Genomic DNA, 18,991 nt, shown 5'->3' on the forward strand with positions numbered 1-18,991 from the left:
CAACAGGAAGAAACTGTCCTGAAACCTTCCATCCAGCTTTACCAGGCCCTGACCACTCTGGCCAGCCCCACAGTTCTGATGGAGCTGCAGAAACACAAGTCCTTTTCAAGGGGGCATTTGGAGTGGAAAGCCCTGGGAAGGTAACCCTCACACTCCAAGGCCACACTCCTCCATCTGGACAAACATGCAAGCACCCCCAATTGTATTGGAAGTACTGTCAAGGGCTCAAAATGCCCACCTTGCGCTTTTTGGTCACAAGGCTCCATCTGCCACGAGCAGTGGATGTGACTTGGGGATGTTTTCACTTGCTGGAGGAATTGTACATCTCATTTGGCAGTTAATGTCTGACTAGTTGCAATCCAATTCAGATAACCAGTCATCAGAGGAGAACCCCAGGTTCTAGAGGAGTCTGCAGATGCCCATCAGAGACCAGGACCAAGTAGTCAGGGAACCTGACAAGTGTCTGCTCTATGGCTAAAAGCTTCTGGACTGGGTCACCACCGACTGTGCTACCACACTCCCACTTACTGCATGATGCAAATGAGCCACGTTTCCATTCACAGAATTCAGCTCAACTCCACAACATGTGCACACAATTAGGAATGATGCCTTCTTTTCTTAAACATAAATGATTGTCTCCTGTACCCTAGTGAGTTTTCACAGAAACCATTAGCATTTCGGCAAAAGACATATACAGTTTTCCATTTGCCCTGCCCACAGGCAAGATGTTGCTAACATTACACATTGATAAGTGCTTAGAAAGTGCTAATATTATTACCCTGGTAATTAGTATCTATAATTCCAAGGACATTTTTTATATATATATACACGCATACTATTCTCTTAGGTTCTTTCAGTTTTCTTTAATACTAGTCTCTGACATTATAAAACTTTTTTTTTTTTTTTTTTTTGCCCTTTGAGAATTTCTAAATACAAATTGAGTTAAAAGATTGCTCCAAAATCTGCTGCTTCATCAAAAGGCGTTAAAACATTTCTTATGTCAGGAAAGGATCCTACTAGTCTTTTAATTGCCATTGTCTGGGATTAACAGATAAGGAAAAACCAGACAGGAAACGGCTAACATATGGAAATATTTGCACATACCAAAATACCACTACTTTTCTTTTCTTTGTATGTGAACGGTCCCGGTAGGATTCTGTTGCTCCTTGGCAGGTGTGTGGTGTGTACTATAGACTGGCTCCGGTGATCTGGCCATTATACTCTGCTGTCTCCATCTTGAGGATGTAGGGGATTATGCTGTCTATCGAAACATTGCCAATGAGGCCAGTAAAAAAAAGTTCTTCTGTTATGTTGGAGCTCATCAGCCTGAGTGCCGGCAGGCGAACGAGGATCCGGGCCAATCTATAAAAGGGAGCATCATTAGAAAAGGAGACTGATGCCCTTCAACCACAGCTCAGCACAGGCTCCTGGGGCCCTGTCTGTACTGCACAGAATCAAACCAAATGGATCCACCATCCACCCACCTCTTTTTTCTGATTTCAACAGTTCCTCTAATAGAAATTTATCATGAGAAAAAAACAAATGAGTACAAAATGTATGTACAGATATGTTCCCTTCACTCTTGTTTATTCCAACTCTCCTCACCCCCACCAAAAAGAGAAAACCTGGAAATTCATCAACAGATGACAGGTTAAAATAAACTAGGAGTCTTCATATGATGAACTGCTAGAGACTCATTTAAAAAATAATACGAATCTGTATTTACTGATCAGGAAAGACATCCATGACATATTGCTCAATAAAAATTTAAAAGGAGATTATAAAACAGCAAGTATAGATGTGTACACAGAGTACTGGGAAAATGTTCACCACAATGCTAACAGTTGGGCTCTGGGTATTGGGATTTGAGGTGATTTTTTCTTATTTTTTTGTACTGCCCTAATTGTCAGTGTCCATTTAGCATTATAAATAAAGCAGTAAAATAGCTTTCATTTTGAAGAAACTTGGGGTGGAGGGTGCACCACGACGCTGCCCTGGAGGGCCACTGAACACTGTGTTATCTCAAGTGTCCCACGTGACCAGGCCATTTCCCAGCCAGGACTGCATCCCAGGTGAACAAGTGAAGCATGTGCCAGGATGCTACTGCAGAGTTATGTGTGACAGCCCAAACTGGAAACACCCTACCGTTTCATTAGCAGGGAAATAGGAACCACAGAAAATGAAGAAGATTATGTATCGTTATTGTATATTACATGAAAAAAGGTTACAAAACCTTTGGTATTTTATGATCCCAATTATAATACATAAAAAATTTCTGGAAGTGAATACGCAAAATGTTAATAGTAGGTATCCCTGGATAGTGCTTTTTTTGTTTTTGTTTTTTATTTTGAGACAGCGTCTTGCTCTGTCATCCAGGCTGCAGTGGAGTGACGTGATCACAGCTCACTGTAACCTCAACCTCCGAGGCTCAAGTCATCCTCCCACCTCAGACTCCTGAGTAGCTGGGACTACAAGTGCACACCACTACATCTGGCTAATTTTTCATTTTTTTCTCGTAGAGATGGGGTCTCACTATGTTGCCCAGGGTGGTTTCAAAGTCCTGGGCTCAAACAATCTTGCTGCCTCAGCCTCCCAAAATGTGGGAATTATAGGTGTGAGTCACCATGCCCTGCCCCTGGATAGTGCTTTCTACAAAGTTTTCTTTTTCCTTTCTAGAACATTCTAAGTTTTTCTACAGTGAATACTACTTATTTTTTAAATGGGAAAATGTATTCATACTACACAGGTAGCATTCCAGCACCAGCATCCATTTACTCAGCCACAATGAGTCACTGTGCTCCAATCTTGCAGGGCACACAAAGGTGTAAGGGACCTGCCATTTCAGCTGGGCCTTAGGGGCTGGCTAAGATTTCTATCAGCAGAGATACAAAGAATGGGGAGGGATGGGAGGTATTTCAGGAGGAATAATCAATATGATTATTGGTACAAGGTACAAGGATGGGGAAGAGTCAAAAATGGATATTCCAAACAGTAAATACCAAGATAAAGAAAAAAATGAATATGCAAATAGGATGTAAAACACTCTAGGGCCTTTTCTTTGAGAACTCTCTCTGCGTGAATTTTTGAGCCCTGTAAGAAAGCCTCCCTTATCATTTTGGGCTCCAACTAACCTGTCATCACCCCACCCAACCCTGGGTACCTGACTGGACAGGAATGACTCATGATGTTTTCAGACACAGTATATCTACTTTCCAAGGCAACAGAATTGCTGATGTTAAAGTGATTCTAGAGTGTGCTGTGGCTCTGCCAACAGCCCCAGATGGCCATTTCCAGCCATCTTTTGGCCATAGGAACTGTGGGGGAGCAGGCCTGTGGCCTCCTAGGAGGACAACCTGACTGTACACTTGGCTGGATGTATAAATTCCGGGTGTGGGTGCATTCCCTGACAGTCCCATTCTCTATGTATTGAGGCTGAAGTTATTCTAGATTCATGATGAAGTCTTTGATGATTCCAGTAGAAAATGGATCTTGCTTTTGTAAAAGCCACATCTGGGCAACAGAAGTATGCCAAAAGGAGAAGCAGGTTCTTGTCTACCAGCAGGACCAGCCAGCCATAAGACACCCCCAGTCACACCAGAGAAATGGCTGGGACTGTCCTGGTTTTAGCGCTGAAAGACTAAGAGCTGGTTACCCTGCTGGGGGGCAAAATCATTTCTTTTGAGAAGCACTGGGCCAGAAGAGGTAGCCCCCAGGGGCATCTCTGTTCCATGGGGCTCCTGGAGACTGAGGTCTGTGCAGAGGACACACGTCTGGGGAAGGTGGGCCCGTGTGTCTTCCCAGGCTGTCAATTTTGTTCCAGTGTTTATTTTAGGGGGACATGGTGGGGAGGGAAATAGGAAATACTTTACTTGAAAGGGTCTCAGAAATTCATGTAGCTTCTGGTAGGTCAGAAGTTGTCATAGGAAAGCACTCTTCCATCTTTGGCTGGAAAGCCTGCCAATGCATTCTGACCTGAACACTTTTCCTGCCTAAAACTGCATGAGAAAGGCTTTTTTTTTTTTTTTTTTTTTTTTGGGGCGCACCTTATTTTTTTGGTTGGAGGACAGTGGCATGATCTCAGTTCACCGCAACCTCTGCCCACCCCGCCAGGTTCAAGCGATTCTCCTGCCTCAGCCTTCCCAGTAGCTGGGATTACAGGCACCTGCCACTGTGCCTGGCTAATTTTTTTTTTTTTTTTTTTTGTATTTTTAGTAGAGATGGGGTTTCAACCATCTTGGCCAGGCTGGTCTTGAACTCCTGACCTCGTGATCCACCCGCCTCGGCCTCCCAAAGTGCTGGGATTACAGGTGTGAGCCATCACACCTGGCCCTAATTTTTATACATATAGTTTTGCTGCACATTAATTACAAATGCTACCACTAATTTTCACCCAAATAAACTTTTTTCCATCAGTTTATCTGAGGGCAAAATGACTTTATGTAACTCATCCACTCCTTTATAGGGGTCAGATTTGATTTCTGTCAATAAGAACTTTTCTGTCAAGTACTCTAGCACTGTCTCTTCAATGGATGCTGACCAGAGAAGCAGACCTTTCAAACTATTCTGGACAAGGGAATCTCCATGAGAACTCAAGCCTCATGTACAGTGTTAGCCCTAGAACAGGCCACGTAGCATCTGCTCCAACTCCTCCAATTAAAGAGTAACAATCTGAGGCCTCGCTCACAGTCACACAGCAACACTGGAATCAGCCACAGTCTTGGCCCTCCTGCTGGCACCGTCTACACTCTACACCACCTCTAGCATTCAAGAATTATCTCTAGCTCTTGGGAGCTAGGAAAAAAACAAAGAAAACTCAAGAATTAGAGTGTGATCCAATGGAGGCTCTATCAGGCTGCTAAAAATGGAAAGGTTAACATAATTTATATTAGAAACTACAAACCCAGCCACATTCCTTGCGACCCCAAGCAAGAGTGCATGCCTGAATGCCTCACCGGTAGGTGTCTTCCGAGTAGGTTTTCTGAACATAGTCCTGCAACTCCATCTGTGCCTTTTCTTGGAATTTTTCAATCTGGCTTGTGCTGGTCAAACCTGGATGATCTGAAAACAGAAAAGTACCCCCCCAATTCCCTCTGTATTTGAAAAGTCTCATCTGCAGACTTCTTAGTATTTTTAGTCAAACGTCTGCAAACTTCTTAAGTATAACAAATTGAACTCAAAGACTGATCTAATTTGGGTATTATTAGAACACTGGGCTTTTCCTCTGTTTTCTGCCCAGGCCTGAAGTTCCTGGGAGGGGGTCGGGGACCCTGAGTGGATGCCAGTCTGAGCAGCCCCACATGGATGGTTCTGGACATCTGGCTTCCTACTACCCTAGAAAACACAGTTTTAAAAACTAGTGCCTAAAATTAGAAATTGTCATTTACTTTCTAAATATTTAATTATATAATTTGTCCCAATTTTACTAGCTATTTTGTTATTTGTGAGTGGAGGGCTGGGAAAGAAGAGAAAAAGGTTAAGCTGTGTCCAACCCCTACTGTGAGGTGAACAATGAGCCTAGGTTGATTCTTCCAGAGGCCTTGAGAGGAGTGAGGCCAGCCCAGGCATCGTGATTGCTGCCTGTTCATCTCCTGTGAACATACCTTTTAGCATGCTCTGCAGCAGCTGCTGCTACTGCTATACACAGTCTGTGGGCAAACAGGTGGAGCTTCAATGTGTACTGGATTATATGCACTAACAAAGCTTTGAAATTGGCAAAGGGCCAAAAAAATAAAAAAATAAAAAGAAAGGACATCGGGTGGTAGCACACTTTTGTTTTGTATGGTGTAGTCTTGTTTGGCCAATGGTTTCATTAGGACACAGATTAAATCTATTCAGTGTGTGACATCATCAGGCACTGCAGCATATTTCTTTGGGGCTGTAAAGGCAAGAATTTAAAAGCGTTTATGTATTTATCTAGCAAAACACCTATCGTAAGAACACTAGGTCACATATAATCTGCAGGCCTCTTTCTACACCACTGATGGCAACATGTTCATGTTCAGAAACATCAGTAGATACAGGTGGAAAGGGTCATGCGTCCCCACCGCATATCTTACCGGGGCTAAAGAGAACTATAGCTTTAAGGTATGCATACTCATAGCCATCTATATCCAGCTTCGCCATGCTGTTACAGAACTCCTGCAGCTTCCAGATGTGCTCCATGACTTGCTTTATCCGGTCACCAGAAAGTTTATCTAGAAACCAATATCACAGATCCTCTGAGAAAGGGTGGTAAGAACAATAAAACCAGCTTATTTGAGGGACCACAGATGGAAAGAAATGGGACCATTTTACTTTTTAATGAAAAATCAGTAATCTCAAGATGAACAAGAGCTTCATTTTCCAGCTGCAGGTGAAGTGACAAGGGGTACCCAAATTCTGCTCCAATATGGGTTCTGCCTCAATAACGAACCCCTAGACCAGTGATTCTCCCTAGCCCTGCTGCCAGGCAGCTGGCCTGTAGGTGTACATTGTGAATTCCTTTTATTCTGTACCTGAATAATAATTTCTTTATTCTGAAGACTCACAGCTTACATACTTGGTTAGGTTTTTTAAGTCTCTGCAGGCACCTGAACACTAAATGCTGGTAATTTTTAGTTATCAAAACAATTTTTTTTTTTTGAGTTGGGTGTCTTACTATGTTGCCCAGGCTGAACTTGAACTCATGAGCTCAAGTGATCCTCCCACCTCAGCATCCTGAGTAGCTGGGACTACAGGTGTGCATCACCATGCCTGGCTTCAGAACAATTTTATATATTTCATTTAATCCTCATGACAATACTTTACTGGCAGTATTAGTATTATTATTCTCAGTTAAAAAATAAAACTGGCTAGTTGTGGTAGCTCATGCCTCTAGTCCCAATGTTTCAGGAGGCCAAGGCAGGAGGACTGCTTGAGGCCATGAGTTTGAGACCAGGTTGGGCAACATCATGAGAGTCTGTCTCTACAAAACAACAACAACAACAAAACATCAACACCAAAAAACAAAGAAAACTAAAGCTCATTTGTGAACAAATCTTACTTCAATAAAATGTAAGGGTTTTTTTTTCTTTTTTTAAGTCTCACTCTGTCCCAGGCTAGAGTGCAGTGGCACAATCTTGGCTCACTGCAGCCTCTGCCTCCCAGGTTCAAGCAATTTTCCTACCTCAGCCTCCCAAGTAGCTGGGATTACAGGCACTCACCACCACATGTCCAGCTGATTTTTGTATTTTTAGTAGAGCCAGGGTTTCACCATGTTGGCTAGGCTGGTCTTGAACCCCTGACCTCAAGTGATCCACCTGCCTCGGCCTCCCAAAGTTCTTAGATTACAGGTGTAAGGCACCACACCCAGCCTGTTATAGGGTTTTTAAAACTTCACCCTTATGTAACTATTCCAAGGAAATAACTAGAAAAACAAATGTATGACTAGGTCACTCACATTCCTAGATATCAAACACCCGGAATGCCCAATTAAAAGTGAAGTTCCAAGCTTAGGCAGCATGGCAAAACCTCATCTCTATAAAAAAAAATGTAAAAATTAGCTGGGTGTGATGGCGCATGCCTGTAGTCCCAGTTACTTGGGAGGCTGAGGCAGGAGGATCACTTGAGCCCAGGGGTTCAAGGCTGTAGTGAGCTATGATTGCCACTGCACTCCAGCCTGGCAACACAGAGACTCTGTATCAAAAAACAAACAAACAAAAAACAATAATTTCCACTTCAGCTACAAGTGTAGATTTTCAGTGTTACTTAGAATTCTGGGCATGACAGCGGTCTTCAGAGTGTCACAGACATGCTACACATGAAGAGACTACAACGGCTACCTCCTATTCCTGACACTGCTGGTGTTTTGAACACCAAATACTAGATAGTTGCCACAGATCTCACTAGAAAAGTCATTTGTTCATTCTTAAGGAGCAGCCTGGGTGAGGTACATATGTTCTGGACTAGGGGGTCAGCATGATGCAGGTCTGTGCCCTAGTTTTTTTTTTTTTTTTTTTTGAAACAGTCTCGCTCTGTCACCCAGGCTGGAGTCAGTGGCGTTAGCTCACTGCAACCTCTGCCTCCTGGGTTCAAGCGATTCTCATGCCTCAGCCTCCTGAGTAGCTGGAATTACAGGCATGCGCCACCATGCCTGGCTCACTTTTTTGTTTTGGAGACAGAGTTTCGCTCTGTTGCCCAGGCTGCAGCATAGTGGCACGATCTTGGCTCACTGTAACCTCCGCCTCCCAGGTTCAAACAGTTCTCCTGCCTCAGCCTCCTGAGTAGCTGGGATTACAGATGCCCACCATCACGCCCGGCTAATTTTTTGTATTTTTAGTAGACACAGGGTTTTGCCATGTTGCCCAGGCTGGTTTCAAACTCCCGAGCTCAAGCAATCCACCCGCCTCGGCCTCCCAAAGTGATTAGAGGCGAAACCCCTTCTCTACTAAAAATACAAGATAAAAAAGGCCACCACACCTGGCCTTTTTTATTTTGTATTTTTAGTAGAGAAGGGGTTTCACCATGTTGGCCAAGGCCAAGCTGGACTGTCCTGACCTCCCGTGATCCCGTCTTGGCCTCCCAAAGTGCTGGGATTACAGGCGTGAGCCACTGCACCTATGCCCTAGTTTTTGTATTTACTGTTTCATTTGGGGCAAGCCAGGGACCCTATCAGGGCCTCAGTTCCTCCATATGAAAAAATGAGGTAATAGTCCCTACTTTATAGGGTTGTGAGGATCTGTGAACTATTAGACATGAGAAAAGTAACTTGTCAATGTCAATGAAGATGAAAATATCAGCTGTGATTATTCTGCAAACATTACTAAATGCCTAGCAAGAAGCTGACCTTTTCCATTTTTTCTTCATATTAATCATATGAAGAGGACAGTCGGGCAGAAATTTACATATTCTAACTGATAAGCGTCCTGTAACATTCATTCATTCATTGAGATGAGATCTTGCTCTATTACCCAGGCTGGAGTACATGGAATGATCACAGCTCACTGTAGCCTCAAACTCTGGGCTCAAGCAATCTCCTGCCTCAGCCTCCTGAGTATCTGGGACTATAGGCAGATGCCACCAGGCCTGGCTAATTTTTTGTACTTTTTGTAAAGACAAGGTCTCGTTATGTTGCCCAGACTGGTCTCAAACTCCTGGGCTCAAGTGATCCTCCTGCCTGGCCTAACAGTGTTAGGATTACAGGTGTGAGCCACCATGCCCAGCCCAAAGGTTCCATAACTTAACAGTCAAACTTCTCTCAGCCTATAGATGTTGTGGGACACTGAGGCTATCCAATTTGCTATGTTGCCAGCCTGGGTCGACAAAGGTGTCTCTGACATGGGCCTCCAACCAGGGGGCTAGGCTCTGCTCCACAGCCACAAGACTAGGCCAAGATACACCCCAGCCCCAAGTCCCTGTGCCCTACCTTCCTGTATGCTGTTCTGCAGGTGGTTGACGATGGCAGCCAGGATGGTGGAGAGACTCATGACCTGGGCACACTGGGCCAGGCCGAGGGTGAAGAGCTCATTCCAGCAGGCCCGCACCAGGCTGGTGTTGCAGTCCTGCCTAGGAATACAGAGAGGAGCCTGAGTGTGGTGTGTGCTGGCATTTCTCCAAGGTTGTAGGGCATCCAGGCACTAAGTGACAGCTGTTCCTGAACAGGTGAACTCAGTGTTTGTTGAAGTGCTATCCAGGATCATTCTTCAAGAAAAAGATGAAGTCTATGAATAACTCTATGAATGTTTTAACTAAAGTCCTTCTAATGATCAACTATTCTCTTAAAAAACATCCTTTAAATAAAAAATTTTAATAGGCATGGCCAAATCATCATTTCCTACAGTATTCTAAAGCCTCAGCATCCTGGATTGGCTCTGTCCCAGGAGATGGTATCAGTTACTTAGGTCCTGCAGCCAAGGTCACGAGAGGCTGCGGGGACCAAAAGACTAAGGGCTGAGCACAGATTCTGAAGGGCAGAAACATGCCCTCCAAACCTTGCAGGGAAGGAGGCAGGCTTTGTGCTGGATCCGAGACAGAAGCAGGGAGGATGAGGGTTCAGCTAAGGCCGCTTCCAGCCCTGCCCTGGCTAATTTCTACTCAGGTTAGTCAGCAAAGTTGGCACATCACAAAACAATACATCCTTATTCTCAGAAACTCGTAAATTGCATTCCCTCACCTGTCTCAAGATTTCAGGAGGCTGGAGAAACTGGGCTGTTTTGACAAAGCTGTTTCCTCCAGTTGCCTTAAGTGTGGTCCAGCCACAGGAAGGCAGTGAGAACCAAGACTACTGCACTGTGTCATTCCCAAATGCCCCAGATGCATGTCTAGTATTTTACTGTGATCACTGCCCTGAACAGTAACTTATGCAAAACGGTACATGAAACGTAACTGAAACCACTTTAAATGTGGTAGCTCATTTTATCTAGCCCGGACTGAGAAACTCTGTGGAGGAGGTTCCAAATTACCTAACTAGAAAAAGTACACTCAGGGCAGTGGGTGGACCATGTTTTAACCTCATTAAAAAAAATCTCAGGTACCTATCAGTACTATTAACTGTGGACTGTGGTGTTACTTAAAAAAAAAAAAAAATGCCTGAGGTTACACCACATACCAGATACTAGCAAGGGGTAGGCCATTCTCCCAAAGAGCTAACAATGAAACTCCTAATACTTGTTTAGCAGTCACTACCTGTCTTGTTCTCCCTGGAGAATGAGACAATTCTGTCTGCCTTTCCTTTAATCATGGAGGGAGGTGACCATTCTAACTACTCAGGACACATCGCACACCACCTGACCCACAGAACCACACTGCCTTCTGCTGAGTCCCTTGCATGCCAGGCACTGGGTTAAAAGCTTTATAGATCTTAACTCCATGCAAGGATTCTACAACAAGAAACTGGAGGCTCAGAGAGGTAAAGTGACTTCCACAAGGCCACACAGCTGACAAGCGCTATTCTTATGCCCGACAACCAGGTCTGTTTGCCCCAAAGACAACAGTGTAAACTACTAGACAACCCTGCCCTCCATTCTGGTGTTTTCCACATATTACCTAAGGATGGTTACTCTGCAATATGCAATAACTCTCCTTGTATTTCCATTTTTATATGGTTACTTATCTTTCAACCAGACTGCTAGTCACCTGATGGTACAATGGCCGCCACACCAGCTGCACAGCACTTGGCACACTGGCAGAGCCGATGATGGGATTTAGAGGAGAAACATACACAAGTGGTACTCCAGAAAGCAAGAAAAGGAGGGGGTTTCCTGTAGAGATGACACCAGGGTCTGTATTACTCAATGTGCCAGTTGGCACTGTGGCTTGTGTGAGAGCTTGTGCATAGCACAGTGCTGGGGACTACCCCTTGCCTTCTACATTCTTCTCCATCCCCAGCTCCCAGCAGCAAATCCTTGGTATATCTAGGAGGCTCCATAAAGGTTAGAGGAACACTGCAGAACTGGCAACTGGTAATCCTGCTACCAGTCCACTAACTATATTTAATAAGAAATTCAGGGTCCTTTGAATGAGGTCATCGGAACAGTCAAACTAGATGGGCCCTCAGAGTTCTTCCAGGTCATTCCTAGGGAGAGGAAGGCCCCTGCCCAAGGATACATGCACAGAAAGTGGCCACTTACCCAAGTGCCTGAAAAGCTGGGATTGACCGAGCCCAGTGCATTGAGAGGAAAAGCAGACGGGATGCAGACTCACAGATGTAGTGCACGTTGAGGTACTCTGGCATTGGGCTGGGCATTGTTAGCTGGAAAAGAGGAGGCACATGGCACAGGCAGTGAAGGAAGGACAGGGGATGGCTTTGTCTGTCAACATGTATCCCCGTCATGCTTCAATAGCAGTGGCATCTAGAGTCACTGTCTCTGATTCTGAAGTCCCATGCAGTCAGGGGGCTTGCACAGACTCCCCATGTTTTCTTGCTCAGTGAACTAGGGTCTAAAGGGCCTTGGAATGTGGTCCATAAGCCTAAGGGGATCTTCCCAGCCCACTCCCATAAAAACATACTCCTCAAGTCTTGCCTCAGCTAAACTGTTATTTGTTCTATGGCAATTCCATTTTGAGCCATAAGTTAAGGTCTAAATTAAATCTGGGGAACAGGGGCCAGGTGCAGTGGTTCATCCCTATAATCCCAGCACTTTTGAGAGGCTGACGCAGGCCGATCACCTGATGTCAGAGTTCAAGACCAGCCTGGGCAACATAGTGAAACCCTGTCTCTATTAAAAATACAAAAATTAGCCAAGTGTGGTGGCGTGCACCTGTAGTTCCAGCTACTTGGGAGGCTGAGGCAGGAGAATCGCTTGAACCCAGGAGGTGGAGGTTATGGTGAACCAAGATTGTACCACTGCACTCCAGTATGGGTGACAGTGAGGCTCAGTCTCAAAAAAAACAACAAAAAAAATCTGGGTAACCAGGGCCAACTTCATGGACTAGCAGGCATTTTGGGAGATGGTCTTAAGGTGGCAGTTACCAAGAGCCAAGCAGCTCACATGATAGGAGGATGACATCCCATGACTAGAATGTTGTGTGAGGCTCCAGGAATTCCATTGTCTAGAAGGGGCTCCAGTGCTTTTGAAGCTGGAATCACACTGGTGACCTCTCTCTTAGGCACCTTTGGGAAACTATGAGCAGGGATCTAACTTCCTAAGTGACTGGCCACATCTCTCTAGCAAAAATACTGGGTCAGGCACAGTGGTTCACGCCTGTAATCCCAGCACTTTGGGAGGCTAAGGTGGGAGGACTGCTTGAGGCCAAGTGTTAGAGATCACCTTGGGAAACATATCAAGGACCCCATCTCTACAAAAAATAAAAATAAAAATTAGTTGGGCATGGTGGTACATGCCTGTAGTCCTAGGTACTTGGGAGGCTGAGGCAGGAGGATCACCTGAGCCCAGGAGTTTAATCCCAGGAGTTTGAGGTTACAGTGAGCCACAATCACATCACTACACTTCAGCCTAGGTGAGTATCCATAAAAAAATAAATAAATAAATAAAAAGAAGGAGGAAAAAAAAAGAAAAAATACTGAGGGAACAGGAAGACTCGGCAGTCTGGAGACCTACAGACTGAGAGGGCTTCGGGTGCCCTCTGAGCATCCTGTAGAAAAAGCAAGACCAGTGAATGACAGCATGGGGAAGACCTGTGAGGTCTTAACAGCACTCTTCAAGGGATCTACTTTCTGTGGCTCTAGAGGGCAGAGTAGCCAGGATCAACAGCTGGCTGCCTGCTTGTTGCAGACTTTATATGAGGGTTTCTATGACACGGAGAAGAGACAAAAGTGCCTGCCTGAATCCATGGGGCAGCCAGGCTGTCATAGAATGGCAGAGGCAGAGCATTCAGCCCTCAGCAGTTACCACTATGTCAGCCTGTCTTAGTAATGATGGGCCACGCCTGCTTCAGGGTTACCTTCAGAATCAAATAGCACTGTGAGCAAAAGACAAGTGAATATGCTTCGTAATGGGAATATCATTCTGGAATACAAGATCCAGTTTGAAGTCATAATGTCCAATACCGCAGTGTGAAGATGAGCTCACTCCAAAGTTTAATTTTTATTTATTTATTTTTTTGAGGCAGAGTTTTACTCTTGTCGCTCAGGCTGGAGTGAGTGCAGTGGTATCGGCTCACAGAAACCTCTGCCTCCCAGGTTCAAGTGATTCTTGAAACCTCAGCCTCCAGAGTAGGTGACACTACAGGCATGTGCCTCCATGCCTGGCTAATTTTTGTATTTTCAGTAGAGACAGGATTTCACCATGTTGGCCAGGCTGGTCTTGAACTCCTGACCTGAAGTGATCCACATGCCTTGGCCTCCCAAAGTGCTGAGATTACAGGCATGAGCCACTATGCCTGGCCCCAAGGTTTGATTTTTAAAACTGCAGACCAGCTTTGGTACAGAAGCTCTCCCCCAGCAGGTTGGGGGCACATAGTTAGGCTGAATCCACTCACCTTAAATGTGACGTGTGTGTCTGAAAGGAGGGGGCCTTCAACCTCAATGATGGGTGTCGACTGGTCTCTGCTGATGACGTGGATGCTGCCTCCTCCACTGGTGTCTATCCCATCTGCCAGGCTTGGAGAGGAGGAGCTGTCTGTGGTATTAAGTGCTTTAGCTAAGGTATCAAATGCCCTGTGAGCAAAAATGAAGCATGTAATTGTTGTCAATCTACAGCTTTTAGGGGGAACAGAATTCTAGCTGAGATACGATTTAGAAAAACTACAATGGGAAAAGACAATTAAATTCTACCTGGTGAGGGAAACGCTAACAATGAAAGCTTTTTTATTTGATTTTTTTTGAGATAGCAGAGGCTGGAGTGCAGTAGCAGGATCTACCCTTCCTGGCTTCAAGCAATCCTCGTGCCTCAGCCTCCTGAGTAGCTGGAACTACAGGCACATGCCACCACACCCAGCTAATTTTTTTCATTTTTCAGAGACTGAGTCTCACTCTGTCACCCAAGCTGGAGCGTGGTGTTGTGATCTTGGCTCACTGCAACTTCCGCCTCCTGGGTTCAAGTGATTCTCTTGCCTCAGCCTCCCAAGTAGCTGGGACTACACACGCTGGTGGCACACGCCACCATGCCTGGCTATATATTTTGTATTTTTAGTAGAGATGGGATTTCACTATGTTGGCCAGGCTGGTCTCAAACTCTTGACTACAGGTGATCTACCTGCCTTGGCCTCTCAAAGTGCTGGGATTACACACGTGAGCCACTGCATCCGGCAAACAATGAAAGCTTGTACATATTATCAACACATCATATTAGGCACTGAGCTATGTATTACCTAACTTCACGGACAATTTCTTTCTTTTTCTCTCTCTCTCTCTTTCTCTTTACTTTCTCAGAGATGGGTCTCAGCTAGTCTCAAACTCCTGGGATCAAGTGATCCTCCTGTCTCAGCTTCTCTAAGTGCTGGGATTATAGCTGTGAGCCACTGCAACTAGGCCCAATTTCTATTTTTCACAAGTACCATCCAAAGGTAAAAATTCTCTTCCACTTTACAGATGTAAATGCTGAGCTTACAGTTGTTAAGTAACTTTTCCAAGACCATCCATACAATAAGTGGTAGAACCAGAATTCTACCTAATTCAAATCCCACCCTCTTTCCACTGGACCTAGATCTTGTTATCAGACCACAAGTTAACAAGGGACTGGAACCCTTGAATAGTCTCCAGCTTTGTATCTGGCTGGTCTGGCATGTTAGGAGCAGAGCACAAGAGCCAAACTGCAGAGAAGAAACATCCTTAGCAGCAGTTATTGATGTCTGGCATTAGCTCATACTATCTATCAGCCACTATCAATCTAGTTACCCTGGTGGATTTAAGCTCTGAATTCATTACTCAGAAAAAATATACATGAGGGTTGGGGGTGGTGGCGCACACCTGTAATCCCAGCACTTTGGGAGGCTGAGGCGGGAAGCTCACTTGAGCCCAGGAGTTCTAGACTAGCCTGGGCAACATGGCGAAACCCCATCTCTATTAAAAAATAAAAATAAAAATAAAAAAAGACGAGAAAAATAGGTTAAAACAGAAGTAGAAAAGGGAATGAACTCTTAATACGTAGATGCATTATGAAACAGTAATTAATACAAATAACTGCTGTCCACTAGAGGTTTCCCCCTACTTCTACTGATTTACTCAATTTTCTTTTCCAAGGTTGGCAATGAAAAGAAGTTTTGATTGTTTTATACTATATAATATAAGTGGGTCTACGTTCCCATAGTTAAAATTTGAAAGAAGACAGATATGCAGGGTCATTCTAACAATTTTGTCATCCTTAAATACAGCACAGGTACCAAAATGCTGTTTTCCACCCTCACAATAGAGGGAGGGTGTCCAGGCCAGGAGGGGGGCCTCCACCTTCATGGGCTCGTACCGAGTAATCTCACTTGCAGACTGGTCCTCTGGTTGGATTTCTGAAGTGTCACCGTTGTTCAAAGATTCACTTAGGTTGGCAAGCGAGGTCACTACATTTGCCAGTGTGCCCAGAGCTCCCTGGCTTGTTTCAGCCTATTAAACAAAAAATACTGACGTTAAAAATGAACACAGATATGCAAATGACTCTTAGGCCAATGAAGTTACAATGCTGGTTCAAAAACAGCTTAGAGGGGAGGGGAATGTGACTACAAAGGAGCAACATGAGGAAGATCTTTTTGGTGATTTAACAGTTCTGTATCTTGGTGTGGTGGCATTTACACAAATCTAGATATGTGACAAAGTGACAGAACAAAAACAAAAACAGATAAATTAGACTTCATTAAAATTAAAACTGTTGTGCTTCAAAAGAAATTGTCAAGAAAGTAAAAGCCCATAAAACAAAAGGACAATTCACAGAATGAAATATTTGCAAATCATATGTCTGACAATGGTTTAGTAGCCAGAATATCTAAGGAACACTAACAACTCAGTAATAAAAAGACAACCCAATTAAAAAATAGAAAAAGAGGCCAGGCACAGTGGCTCATGCCTGTAATCCCAGCACTTTGGAAGGCCGAGGCAGGTGGATCACCTGAGGTCAGGAGTTCAAGACCAGCCTGGTGAACATGGTGAAACTCCATCTCTACTAAAAATACAAAAAATTAGATGTGGTGGCAGGTACCTGTAACCCCCGGTACGCGGGAGGCTGAAGCAGGAGAATCATTGGAACCCAGGAGGCGGAGGTTGCAGTGAGCTGAGATTGTGCCACTGCGTTCCAACCTGGGCAACAGAGCAAGACTTCTACTCAAAACAAAACACACAAAATTAGCTGGGTGTGGTGGCACATGCCTATAATCCCAGTTACTTGGGAGGCTGAGGCAGGAGAACTGCTTGAACTCGGGAGGCAGAAGTTGCAATGAGTCGAGGTGGCGCCATTGCACTCCAGCCAGGGAAACAAGAGTGAAACTGTATTTAAAAAAAAAAAAAAAAAAAAAAGAGGTACATTGTTTCGCAACAAAAAGGAACAAAGTACTGATACATGCTATACATTATGACTCTTAAAAACATTATGCTAAGTGAAAGAAGCCAGCCACAAAAGACCATATATTGTATGATTTCCTTTATATGAAATGTACAGAGTTGACAAAACCATAGAGCCAGAAAGCAGATTAGTGGTTGGCAGGGTTTGAGAAGAGGGGGAAAAGAGGAATGACTACATAATACGGTTCAGGGTTTCTTCTGAGGTGATGAAAATATTCTAAAATTAGATAGTGGAGATGGTTTGTACAACCTTGTAAATATACCAAAAATGACTACATTGTACACTAAAAGGGTGAGTTTTATGGCATGTGAATTATATTTCAATTAAAAAAGAAAGCCAGGGGTAGTGGCTCATGCCTGTAATCCCAGCATTCTGGGGGGCTGAGGTGGGTGAATTGCTTGAGTCCAGGAGTTCAAGACCAGACTGGGCAACATGGTATCTGGGCTTCACTTTCAGGCTTACGCTTTCTCTGCATTTGACCATGCAGTCAGAGTCACTGTCCTAGAATGTGTGCTAGTGACAAGCTAAGCCCATGTGATTCATCAGCTCCCATCATGCATATGGCCCCTGCCCAAAGATAGAAGGTGCAAGGCCTAGCCTGAGGACTAAGGCACGCAGGTCAGCTCTCCATGACAGGCAAGGGCTCTAAATTTTGTCTTCTCTTTCCCAAAAGAGAATGCCCTGTGATGCCCTGTAATGCCCTGAGAACACCCATGAATGAGACTGTGAACAGATGAGAAGGAAGCCTGCAGACCTTGCTCTGGGTCTAATGGTCGCAGCAATGCCAGTGTTCTCAATTACCAAGTCACCCTCTTAGAGTTGTGACTTGCTGCTACTACTTCCTCATTACTTGGTTACATCAGGAGCACCAAGATGAGAAAAACAGTGAGTTCCCTGGCCTGGAAAAATCCCCCTCCTTGGTTATCTTCACAGAAGCCAGCCAGTCTCCCCTCTTTGGACTGACAAACGTCTCTGTCCACAAGTTAAATCCCTATGACTGATCTGCTCTAGCAGTTTTGGAATTGATAGATTCCTGGCTGAGCTTCATCCTGAAGATCATCTAATAAAAAAGAACCCGGGGCTTTTGCAAAAAGGCCATCTGATAAGCAGCTCTTTCCTTGGTATGCTAGTAGTTTGCCAATGTGTATAAGAGAAAAAGAAAACTGTAACAGAAAAGAGAACCACCGAATGTCCACCAAATTAACATCCAGACTGACATGTCACAGTGATTATGACCAGCCAGCTCTGATCTGAAAAGCCATCAGCATCTCTAAACAAATCACAAGATAGCTACAACAAGGAGACCGAGACGTAGGTCATGCTTTTGATGTGGTCTCTGAAGGCCAGGAAGAAGGTGGTGCACACAGTTGGAGAAGCGGCCTGCAATGTCAACATAAAGGATGGGAGAAAGCATGAGTAGAGAACGTCACCTTGGAATCCGTGGCCAGAAGAACTGTACCATCCTCACGTATCAAAGGCTGCTGGATGTTCACAAGCATTCCTGGATCAAGAAGACCTGTTTGTCTATTTAAGACATAAAGAAACTCAGAGTAGCTTCCAACATTTTATGCACAGTATGATCATGCTGCATTTACCTGTCCTTCCATATTTGTGAAGCTATCTGAATAGCAGAAAAGCTCTAACCAGACTCAGCCGCTTAGTGACTAAACAGAACCCCCACCCCTGTCTCTCTGCAATGAGATATACATAAAGTTGGGTTTACAGCTTGAGACAGGATGAAATGCAGATGCATTCCACAGGGCTTTCCAGGATGACTGCACACTGTGGCCATTCTGCCAAGAAAAGTTAACTTGATTTTCAGAAAACCAGCAAGGCATCCTCAACTCCAGCTCTCTCTCTGATACATTTTGGATTTCTTGTTTTCCCCTCTTTCTGTTCCTTTTAAAGTAAGTTCAACAGATTACATTAAAAAGAATATACAAATTAACTATAGCACTGAGACCTTATCTCACCTTAGGCCTTTTGTCTGTACTGCAGAAAAGCCCCAATCTTGAATTATAAAATAATTGTCTTTCTGTATGAATGATGCCCAAATTGCAGGACATAATCTGAATTCAAGGCTAGGAGAA

General features: G+C 44.4%; 1 protein-coding gene across 9 annotated transcripts in view; it reads right to left on the reverse strand.

Moving 5' to 3' along the window:
* Nucleotides 1-845: 845 nt before the first annotated feature.
* The window catches only part of NR2C2 (nuclear receptor subfamily 2 group C member 2), a 95,565-nt gene continuing 77,419 nt past the window's right edge, over nucleotides 846-18,991 (reverse strand). For 6 of the 9 annotated variants that reach the window (XM_023216115.3, XM_023216095.3, XM_023216105.2 and 3 more), the window contains 8 exons: nucleotides 18,332-18,425; nucleotides 15,819-15,952; nucleotides 13,897-14,074; nucleotides 11,586-11,707; nucleotides 9,383-9,522; nucleotides 6,057-6,194; nucleotides 4,953-5,058; nucleotides 846-1,362 (listed from right to left, as the gene is read on the reverse strand). In XM_023216115.3, coding sequence (XP_023071883.1) covers nucleotides 1,188-1,362; nucleotides 4,953-5,058; nucleotides 6,057-6,194; nucleotides 9,383-9,522; nucleotides 11,586-11,707; nucleotides 13,897-14,074; nucleotides 15,819-15,952; nucleotides 18,332-18,425 — 1,087 coding nt within the window. In that variant the 3' untranslated portion in view covers nucleotides 846-1,187. Of the gene's footprint in view, nucleotides 1,363-4,246; nucleotides 5,059-6,056; nucleotides 6,195-9,382; nucleotides 9,523-11,585; nucleotides 11,708-13,896; nucleotides 14,075-15,818; nucleotides 15,953-18,331; nucleotides 18,426-18,991 lie in introns of those variants that run through there. The other 3 variants (XR_004228838.1, XR_004228837.1, XM_031935164.1) reach the window with 2 other exon arrangements.

This window comes from Piliocolobus tephrosceles, chromosome 2, assembly GCF_002776525.5.
Source record: "Piliocolobus tephrosceles isolate RC106 chromosome 2, ASM277652v3, whole genome shotgun sequence".
NCBI classification, from domain to species: domain Eukaryota; kingdom Metazoa; phylum Chordata; class Mammalia; order Primates; family Cercopithecidae; genus Piliocolobus; species Piliocolobus tephrosceles.